The 11,710-nt window shown below is 34.4% G+C and overlaps 1 protein-coding gene across 1 annotated transcript in view; it reads left to right on the forward strand.

Annotated features, from left to right (window-relative positions):
• Positions 1 to 11,710, forward strand: part of LOC100162040 (GAS2-like protein pickled eggs) — a 28,669-nt gene that overhangs the window by 14,380 nt on the left and 2,579 nt on the right. The window contains exons 5-8 of the mRNA XM_001942993.5: positions 2,132 to 2,239; positions 2,385 to 2,478; positions 2,887 to 2,977; positions 4,692 to 5,689. Coding sequence (XP_001943028.2) covers positions 2,132 to 2,239; positions 2,385 to 2,478; positions 2,887 to 2,977; positions 4,692 to 5,689 — 1,291 coding nt within the window. The remainder of the gene's footprint in view (positions 1 to 2,131; positions 2,240 to 2,384; positions 2,479 to 2,886; positions 2,978 to 4,691; positions 5,690 to 11,710) is intronic.

The raw sequence follows: 11,710 nt of genomic DNA on the forward strand, positions 1-11,710 counted from the left end.
TTCATTAGATCAATTGGTATGTTTGGCAAAAAACACGTCTAAAATACTATGTCACGGGTGTGTTAGACGAAAACAGAAAATCACGGTATCGAATACCCTTAAGCTGTGAATTATTTACTGGTTGGCGGCGTAATATACAAACAAAATTATATTATTTATTCTCAATTAAAATATTGGACTAAAAGTAGGTATTTACCTATGTATAAAGTAATAATTATTAATTAATTGGTAGAATCGAAGAATTTTTCATACCAGAAATATTTTGAAACGAGAAAAATATCTTGGATAATGACATTAACATCGTTTATACGCGTATTGAGGCATTGAATATTTACATAAAAATCCAACCAGTAGTACTTGGACGTACGAAGTATATTTTTATGATTACCTAATATTCTCGGACTAAACATAAAGCAAAACGCCCATATGAAATATTTAAATGCACGTATTATCATAAAAATACGAGCATTGTTTACAGAGTTGAGATTAATTTTATTTGAATAAATTAGATATATTCGTACTTATTGAATACAATCAATTATTTCGAGATAATTTCATAATACATCCTTTATAATATAATATGATGAAATATATTTGTTTTATTCACATTTATATTTTGTAATGATTGAATTTATTTAGGTACAACTAATTAGACACAATACAAACACAACGATTTTGATATTTTGCGTTCAAACTAAATTAAATTACGTATGTTCAAATATTTAATCGACTTTCTGGTACACCTACTCTATAATATTATAATATTATATAGCCTGTCAATATTATTTTAGCATCGAAATTTGGTGTCCTGTAACATATAGTTTTATATTTTGTTTTGTTTACCGATATCATGATGATATTCGTATAAAAATGTTGATCCTTTACCGGCGTGAATACCGCACATAACCTTGATTTTTATTGGACAAAAAGAAAACGTCGTGACACTGCGAATTAGTGAAAACAAAGCGTTAAGAAGTTGCCGACCTTATAGCCACCGGTGCAGCGTACCCGGGGCACAGCTAGCACGAACACAGTGGATTGCGATTGATACAACTACATCATATATAGCGAGCCCAACTTAATTAAAATTTAGTACAATGACATGAGAATAAATTCGGTGCAATGCGCAGTTATAAAGCTAATTAAAAAAAAAAAAAAACATAAGTCGGCATCGCAACAAAAAGCTCAATGACAAACATTGTGCACTGCAATATTGCGTGGAAATATATTTTATCCGAACGAAATACTTTGTTGCTTAAATTGTATTTGTAGATAAAACCAATGTAGTATAATATCTTTTAAAAAATTATATAGTATGAAACGCTAATACTGTAAAACCAGTTATTTCGGCAAACACTTCGTGGGTTGATAATCACTAGGTATTGTATAATATTATAATATTCATATAGCTAATTCCTCTTATTTTCTATTATAGCTTTATCTCACCATCAATGTATTATGTTCTTATTATTTGATGTACGATTAAGAGAGAACAAATTATAGTTCAAGTTATTACGTTATCTTAAAAATACTGATGATCATAGTAAATATTATGTTGAACAAATTAGTAGTGATTACACATTATGTAGCGTAAAATTATTATGACAAAATATTTACTTTTTTTAAAATTATAATGTCATAGATATTCTTAAAACATTTATAATGTAGGTCAAAATATAGGAATAAGAAAAAATATTCAGTCTTAAAATCTGATATTTTGTAAATAATAACATAAAACGAATGAAATTGTATATTTTCTTCTTATTCATATAATATGGGCTAAACAATGTATATCGGTTTCAACTGGAAAAAAAAACGTAAAATTAAATTATTAGCTAGTTTGAATTCTTTAAGTAGGTACTGTTATTACTCGATTATTTTTCGCCACTGATATAAAATTGAAATCACGAATTTCAATAGAGTACTTTCTAATATGAACGATAATATTTTTAATATTTTACTAGGTTGCTGTGAAACATGGTAGGTACCTACATACACGTATGTTCAGGTGCCAAATACAAATTACTGTGTTCGGCGTGGTTGCCGTGCCCACAAAATCTCATCATTTTTCGTGTTTTTTTTTTATACATTAGCCAAACGTACGCGTAACCTTATTTTTTTATTTTGTTAGGTACGGGATCTTGTGGAGAGGTGCAAGTGTCCGACCCAGTTCCCAATGATCAGAGTGTCCGAAGGAAAATACCGTATCGGCGATACTAAAGTCTTGATATTTGTCAGGGTGAGTACCTATGTGCTGTGTGTATTATGATATATTACTATGTATGCAACCGTTTTTATAAAATATACTTATGTCCGTTCGACTAATATATTATATTGTTGTTCTATTCGGCGTGCGTGCATAATATAATATCATCCTTATATAGATACTGAGGAGTCACGTTATGGTCAGAGTGGGCGGAGGCTGGGACACACTGTCTCATTACTTGGACAAACATGACCCGTGCCGATGCAAAACTGGTAAGCCACATTTTACCTAAAGCGAAAGAAAACAAATATAATATGTAATGGGAGGAAAAACATATCGTGTCCGCTGAACAACACACCGTAAAGCCGTACGTTATTATGTGGCCGCATTTATAATAACATATACCTACGTATTAGTGTACCTACGGTTTAGATGGGCGGCAGGGAATAAAAATATAATACGTTTCCTACAAGGTCAACAGTAATAAAGTATTGGTGTAGGCCATTTGTCGGGCAATTGATTCTTGCGTAAAATGTCCCACTAGACACATTATAATATTGTGTTGTTGTAGCGTCGTAGTTAGTTTTGGTCATGCGTAAATGCGTTTGTTGTTTTATCGTTTTTAGCTTTTTTTTTTTTATTTTTTTATTGTTTTTCTTTTATTAATTTTACTTAAATAGCTCATCGAGCCCCGGTGTCTGCGAAACTGACGGGTGTCAGGAGCGGCGGGCCCACGTTGGAAATATCGCACGCCCAAGTACACTACGAAAGGTCAGTACTTTGTTGTATTTTATTATATTATTATGTATGTTTGTATAATACGTTTAGCATGTACCGAGTAGGATTTGCATGCAGTATATTATTATTCATAGGCATGTACAACTGCGCATTTATAATGCGGAAAGAGAAAAACATTTAATAATCCATTTGGTTTTTTGTTTAAAACACATAAAAATCTTGTACATTTCGTAAGAAATTTTCTCCGACGGGAACATGAGAAATATCGTAGCACTTCAAATAAACGTACTGACTTAATAAAATCAGTAACGAGCGCTGACGAGTTTCAAAGTATGAGGCTATAATTTATTATTATGACATCGCACTGCAGTTAGAACGAATGGCATATAATCTTATAACCAAATACTACAGTACCTATTATAAATACCACAGGGAGGTTATTTTTATTTCAAATGACGGCATTAGTTTTTTTTATCATATTTTATAATATTATAATTAGGACTGTGAACATAATGCATTAAACAAATATGAAGAGATCCCTAAGCAAAATAATATATAAATTCATATTTAATTTTTTTTTTTTATAAATGTATTGTATTTAGAGTAATCACAATAATTAAGATACATATATAGATACAGTGTGATTTTTAAGCATGCTCATCCCATTTTAATGTTTAGATTATGCATAGGTATATTTAAATTATGATTTTTGGAACTTTTAAGTATATTTAAAGACGATATTTTCAAAAACTTCAATTTTTCCCAACATTTAATGATAGGAGTATCCTGTGGCGATACCAGCATTAGCTTTTCAGATTGGAACCTATACATTATAATGTAAATTGTGAAACAGATGATTTTTCTGAATGCTTTGACGTATTTTAATCGAAATTTGAATAAAAAATGTCTGAGTTGTTCTACTTTAAATGCGAAGGATATTATTCATCTAAGTATTTGAAAATATCGTCTATATAACTACACTTAAACATTTAAAAAACCAGAATTGTGAATATATGCATAATTTAAGTATAAAAGTAGGGCTTAAAAAATGCTTAAAAAATCATCCTGTATAAAAGAGGGCATGTTGAATAATAGATTATAATATAATCTATGGTAATACATTTCATGCGATGATGGGGTTCTAACCATGTGTTGAAAAAACTTAATTTATTTATTTCGAATACGATTTTAAATATTTTTTAATTTTATTTAAGAACAAAATATAAGCTTAGAAATCATTGGGAATACTTACTTGAGAACACTTTTATAAAACTGTAAATCCCTCATCCTATTTCAATTACAATTGAGAGTTATTACTTATTAATACGTACTTATATAACTAATTATAGTTATTATCAAGTATATAGCATTCCCTACACTTAAAATTAAATAGGACTAGCTTATGTTATTGGTATTGAAGTGGTTAATACATAGTGTTCACGGTTACCACTCAAGTACTCGACTGCAGTTCACTTATATTATCTTCAATTTTTTTTTATAATCGTATACAATAAGGAAACATATACTATTTGTAATAAAGTCAATACAAAATTTACTACCTTCTGAGTTTAGATTTATATTATTATATTATTGTATTATAGCTACATATTCACAGCCCTAATATTATACAACACTGCAGCGTCTGTTTCGCCCTATACAGTTCCCTACAACAATTACATAATACTATAATATCATATAATTTACCATATCCGTATATACATGTATTGTGTGTATGTATAATATATAGATCACCGCCGAGAACACGACGCTCGTCCACGTCCAGCACGGGCAGCAGTGGTAATGGCGGTTACTCCGGCGGCCTGAGCCTGACGTCGGGAGGCCTAGCCACGGCCAAGCGGGCGAGCCGCCGTCGGAGCCGATCGCCGTCCCCGCGACCGACTGCCAAACTGAGTGCGCCCGTGGACGCGGGCCGCCGAAGCAGGAGTCCCACTCCTCGGCGGGCCACCGACCACTTGGCCGTGGCTAACGCGGGCTGCAGGTCCAGGTCGGTGACCCCCAGCGGGAGACGTACACGGCGGTCAGCGTCACCTTCGTCCGCAGCCGTTAACGGCGGTGGCGGTGAACGTCTGTTGCATGTGCCAAACGGACAGCGACAGTCCTGCAACGACCGAAGCCGTTCGCCGTCGGCGGCGCGCCAGCGAAGCGGAGTGGACGACACGCCGACGCCGAAGATATCGCTGAACTTCACGTCAGAACTGGCTGCCGAGTTGGGCGATCGGCTACAACGATCTTCCAGAGAATCGTCCGTGGACATAGTACAGCAGCGCGAGACCGGAAAAATGGGTGGTGGCCGGAACGGCGGTGACGACTGCGACGACGATGACTGCGACGATGACGACGACGACGATGATGACGTGACCGTGGACACATCGTCCACGTGCCGGGTGTCGGATAACTTCCGTGGCACCGGACAGTACCACGTGCTAAACCCCATGCCCGTGACGGCCATCGGCGAGAGGCGGCACTCGACCGTCAGGGAGGAAGAGTCCGCGGTGGACACGACGCCGTTCAGCCGCGTGTCGGACAGCCTGAGGGTGGCCGCATACGATAGTCCGCCATCGGCTGGCCGCAAAAAGTCGCAAACGGCCCGCGGGGACGCGAAGAAGTCGGAACCGGTGGGCACGGACAGCGGATCGGAAGTGTCGGACGAGGGCTACAGGAGCCTGGGAGTGGTGGCTTCGCCGCCGTTCAACTCTAACGTGAAACACGTGCAAAAATCAAACGGTAAGCGTCATAATATAATATTATGCAAAATATCGTTATAGGTATGTCTAATTGGTGCGAGGGACTCGCTATGCGATACTAATAATTCGAATCTATATTATAATACAAACATCGTACATTTTGTCTAACCCAAAAATAAACGTTTTTCTGTATTTTAATTTTCAACCAATTTTTTTAAAAAAAACAACTAACTTTGCGCCTTTATAGGATTCATTTTGAACACATAATGTTTATTTCCGTTTAGTGTAGATTGTACCTATATACACTATACACTATGTAAACATTCTACCCTCAATTTGATATAATATTATACATTATTCAGTCACAATTATCTGTTTATAATATCATTAGCATACATTATAAATGTTTATAGGTACAATAATATATTTCTTTCGGATCGTTGACATTGGCATTGACATGATGTATGTCAGAGAAAATTCTATTTTAATAATACCTATATGTACGCGTACCTATAACGTATCTGCGGGAATGTGTCGTTGACCTAAACGCGTACATATTATACGAAAGAAGTTTTTTCGATATTTTTTAGATTGGCCCGCTATTCGCCTATAGGTATCTAAATAATAAAAACAATGTTATACGATGACCTTAACGTACGTTGTAAAATAAAACATGCTTAACAAATCACAATGAAAATAGTTCGGTATTGATTTTCCCTTTTAATCGGTACGTAGGTAATAGTTGTAATATTTTTGTCTACAGGTCATTATATAATTATCTAACATTTTATATTATCAAACGTTAATTTTTTTTTAGTATTTTTATTTTTAAACAAGAAAATATAATTAAATTCTCAGCTCAACCGACACGATGGCTAATTAACGTAACAAATGTTATAATTACTCTTGAGTTAGGACCACCACAAAGAATTAATTATATGCAATAATTAGTTTTGTAATATTACGATACAGGTAACATCCTACGCGTATAGCCACAAGCGTTTTGTCACGATTGGTAATCTCGTTTTAATATACATTTTAAATTATACTGAAATACTCATTCTTATAGGTTTATTATAATAGTAGTCGCGTAATAAACGTGTAAACAATAAGTAGATTGGTATGTACATATTAATATCATACGTATGTGTTTTGATATAACTGCTTTGCATTTTGGTAGAATACTTTTTTCGAGTCTCGTGCATGCATTTTGAATTGCCGTGTATGTACTCTTTTAGTCGCATATACTTAGAATTATTCATAACCATAATATTATAGTATAATATCTGATTGTGGTTAAAGTTTATGAATGTTAATATTATGTGAGAACTCGACACGAACACCAAAGGATTAAATCAGGTAGGATGGATTGCAATAATATGTTGATGAGGTGGTAGTTGAGGTATATGATGCGGTATATAGTAATGTAATAAACGTCTCCCCACCTGTGCGAGTAACATCGCAGTTTACATGCGCGGGAACATCGCAATAATAGTATTATTACATCTTACCTGGAAAATGTTATTTCGCATCTTGTTGTGATTTCTCAACTCAAAATTATTATTATTATTATTAGGTATTTTTATCATTATATTTAATACCGGTAGGCATATTATTATTAAGCTGGTTGAGAAATATCCGATGGTGACGACCATTCACTTGATCACTATACACATTAGTCTCGTCGCCGTTATCACTGTTGGTACGATATACATTTATGTATGCGTGTAATAAATTATAATGCATACCAATGTAAAATATATTATATTATTATATAGGTATCATATATTTGAGCGGTTTACGCAAGCTGGATTTATAGCTTAACTCGAATTTCAAAACTACACGAAGTTCATAAATATTCTCGTCTCGAACGCTGTCTCCAGATTTAGTCGACCAATCCCTTATAGAATACATAACTGTCATGCAAACACCTTCCCACTGTCCAGACTACTGTGTCGAAACCCTACGTGGTTCAACATGTTTTCAGTTGGCTGGCCCATACATCATCACGTTTATTATATATATATATTATAATATGCATAATATACAATAATAATATATATATACACGCATATTCCAGTGAATAATTTAATCCACGCGCATTTGAAATGTTATCTCGCCCACATTTTGACACGCCTAGCCAAAAGCACGTACGCGGCGCAGCGATTTGGGTTCAGATTTTTAAGAAAAAAAAAACGTTTTTCTCAACCCGTCAAAATTGCCCACGCGCGCACTATACCTGTTTGATCGGACTGCACTCCGATCGCGGTGGAATAAGTAGTTGCAACAGGAATGACGGGTGCCTTTATCTATAAATAAATGCATATACCTACGTTTTATCCTGCAGAACTGGAATCGAAGGGGTGTAGCTCGAAGCGGTGCCGGTATATTATATTAGTAGTAATATAATGTAATAATATACTAATATAATTTACGTATAACGCGTAATAATATATTATTATTACATATTATTAGGTAGATACGTTGTACCTACGTAGGCACTGCCCGGCATTGGTAAATTTTTGGACGTTGAAGATATAATACTGCAGCATAGTGGAATAAACGTGCATAATAGTTGTAATAGTGATTCGATTATACAATTTTTGGACGAAGAAAATGATTTTTTTTTATTTGCATAACTTTTACCTCATAAAATATATTTTACATAATAGTTTCGAAATAATAGAGAAATAAGCGCATACACGGTATTTTGTTTACAGTCGTTTTATACCAACATTATATTCGAAAGCGTGCGTGCTTAACATCAAACGAAAAGTGGTTTAATTGTATTTCGAGAAAAACGCGAAATGTTTAAATAATATTAAGACATCGTTGTTCGACGTTATGTGATCTTGAAAATAAGAAATAATAACTTTTACTTGTCAAATTAACAATGGAGTAAAAGAGGGAAATGAATGAAAAGCGTAGCCGGGTTAACATTATAATAGTAATAATAATAATAATAATAATAATAATAATAATAATAATAATAATAATGTATAATACAGTTTTTGAAAAAACCACAAACGTGAATAATATAAAAAATAAATAAAAACCGTTGATATAATACGTTCGTGTATGCCTATATATAATGACAATGAGCATAATAATGGCACATGGTTTAGTCTTCGTCACCGCGCACGTACGCGAGTTAATTGATCGCTCCGCTCGGTTAGATTATAGGGTGGTAATTGATTATTTCTAATTTTTATTAGAATTTATTGTATTTTTCAATTGAAGAAAATTATGGTTTTTATACCGTTGACGTATATAACTGCGAGAACAGTAAAATGTATATATATAATATATAGTCTGTGATGCCTCGATTGCTTCGCGGCGTAATATTGTGCAATTCAAATTACAAGCCGTATATTGGAAAGAAAAAAAATAGCGCACAAATTGACCGGGATGATCACTGCGTTTTATGTTTAAATAATCACCCTGTAGGCATAGCCGAGGGGACGTCGAAAACTGGAACGCAGTTTGACTCGAGCTCGCGGTAATACCTATCGCAGATTAATTTTTTCAACTCGTTCTCGTACCTCCTGATGCAGTGTGCATGCGCGCGCACGACGATCTAACGAATAATAACCCACCGGCACTGCATTGGCGTTTTAATTAATTAATAATTATTATTAATCCTGTGTGATTTATGTTGCAGTCGATAGTCGATACCCTACGGGTGGGGGTTACGCTGTACCTGCAGTACGAATTATAAATTATAGTCGTCCAAGCACGGGCGCACGGCGTATTCAACACTAACCTAACCTAACCCAACTTCACTGACATCTCTTGCGTGCGTCCACCGATTATAAATTATAATGGAATATAATGTTTTCCCGCCGTGCACGCGAATCAGCCGACGTCTGAACGTTTGGGGGCTCACGATCCGCGGAGACGGCCAAAAAACGAAAACCGCGGGGAACGGCGCGAAACGACGCCGAACGAAAGACGGAATTAAAAAAATAATTACATATATACATTTTATAATTTGTTATGTTATGTACAATATCATAATAATATATATACCTACACCACGCCGGGCGCATGATAATATAATACGTACACACTACACACACATATTATTATTATTATTATTATTATTATACGACTTTACAGTCCACACTGTCGGACACGCCTATACATTTTTTAACATATATTATAAAATATAATAATAATAATACGTGTGCCGTAATCGTCACCGCGGACGCGTCCGCACGACGTCACGCTAAACCACATCGCGCGCACTCGTAATAGTCGTCATCGTCATTGTGTTATTATTATTTATAGTAGTCCGCGGGACATAGTACGCGCTACAACTTATTATTATTATTATTATTATTATTATGTAATAATTAAATAATGGCGAGATCCGGCGTGCATACAATATCGCTGATGGTTCCTCGTGGTAAATATACTCAGTTTCCGCCCAAAGTTAAAAACAGTTGTACAAAAAAAAAACGAGTAATGGAAAGTGGAAACGGTCATAATAATATGAAAATATACCTATAGGTATCCCGGATTAATTGATTTCGTCCAGTAGAGAATGCCATAGTCGTAAATCAGCTGCTCTGCTCTGTCCGGATGATTATAGGTATATGGCCAAAGTAATTTATAGAATAGGCAAATCTCAAAATGTTGGCACGCTGAAAAATATAATATTAGTACCTAATTACCTACCAGTTTTAATAGATGAAGTAAATTTATAGAAGGTAATAACTGTAATAATAAATGTCTATAATTCAAGAAATTTAGGTAAAATAAACTACTAAATATTAATAATAGTATAAAGTACTGTCACACACTATATAATAATAATAATAATCATATTGCACAATCCTGCGCAGACTTCAGGAGGAGTGTTCGAGGAAAAATAATACATAATATGAAATACTTGTAAGTTGTAAGAGCACTAAATTATAGAATGCATTTCAGGTGAGAGGGATAGTAATGCTATTGCGCAGACCCCCTAATGCGACGGTTCAAACAGAAAAAAAGCGTGTATGCAGGAGAACCACCACTTACCATTAGTTGGGTTACTGATTAAAGGCGATTACAAATAGTATTGCTTAACTATTCCACGTAAATATATATTTTATGTGTAATGAGTATGGCAATGCCCAGCTGTGGTATACGGATCTCAGGAGTATCCTGTTTTTCAGTCAACCGTTTCAAAAAGGGCAAACTTGTCCCAGGGTCGAAACCATATATGTATATTATGTTTTGTACACCGAGTACCCAAGCATATAATATTTACGCTGGTCTTTTAAATTGTTTGCGACCTATTTACTGAACATTCCTAAACAAGTGACTATTTACCCCAATAGTCTGATTTAACTGTATCAGGACACTTCGTTACCCGTTAAATGTACTAACTGTATATGACTCTAACTTTGTTCAATGCGTTATTTAATATTCGGTGTGTGATGTTCTAGATTTATCTTAACTTTTCTGTTGCCCGGGATAAAAATTCTGATTTACAGCAGTACATTATCAGGTAGGCAATCTACCTGCGGTAGATCGCGGACCCCGTGCTGTTGTACGTAAGTGTATGACTTAACTCTAATAAAGTATCAAAGTTACACCAAGTTAGACATAATACGGTGGATTAATATAATCAATTGATACATAATCATAACCTAACCTAACCGTACTAAAATCCAACGAATAAAAAAAACCAAATTTGGTATTAATTTTAATTTTAATTTTGTATTTTGTTGTTTTCTACATAAACTTGTATTACGGCTCAAGTTAGCCCCTTTGCGTTTTCTCGGCATTGAAATATGTGCAAAATAAACATAAATAGGATTAATTGAATTAATATAGTGATAATGTATTTAATCTTTGATTGAATACAAAATACATATACATATACATTTGAATATTAGACTGTTTTACGAAAGCAATACATTTTATTTTTGTTAATTATATCGAAAATATATTGTTAGAAACGTGAAAAAAAAAATCTGTGTAAGTTAGACCTCTTATAAAGTGAAATCAAAAAAAATTTGTCGTAAAACGTAACTTTTAATGCCATACGTCTATGCGTGCGTGCTACGGA

Source organism: Acyrthosiphon pisum, chromosome A1 (genome assembly GCF_005508785.2).
Source record: "Acyrthosiphon pisum isolate AL4f chromosome A1, pea_aphid_22Mar2018_4r6ur, whole genome shotgun sequence".
In the NCBI taxonomy this organism is placed as follows: domain Eukaryota; kingdom Metazoa; phylum Arthropoda; class Insecta; order Hemiptera; family Aphididae; genus Acyrthosiphon; species Acyrthosiphon pisum.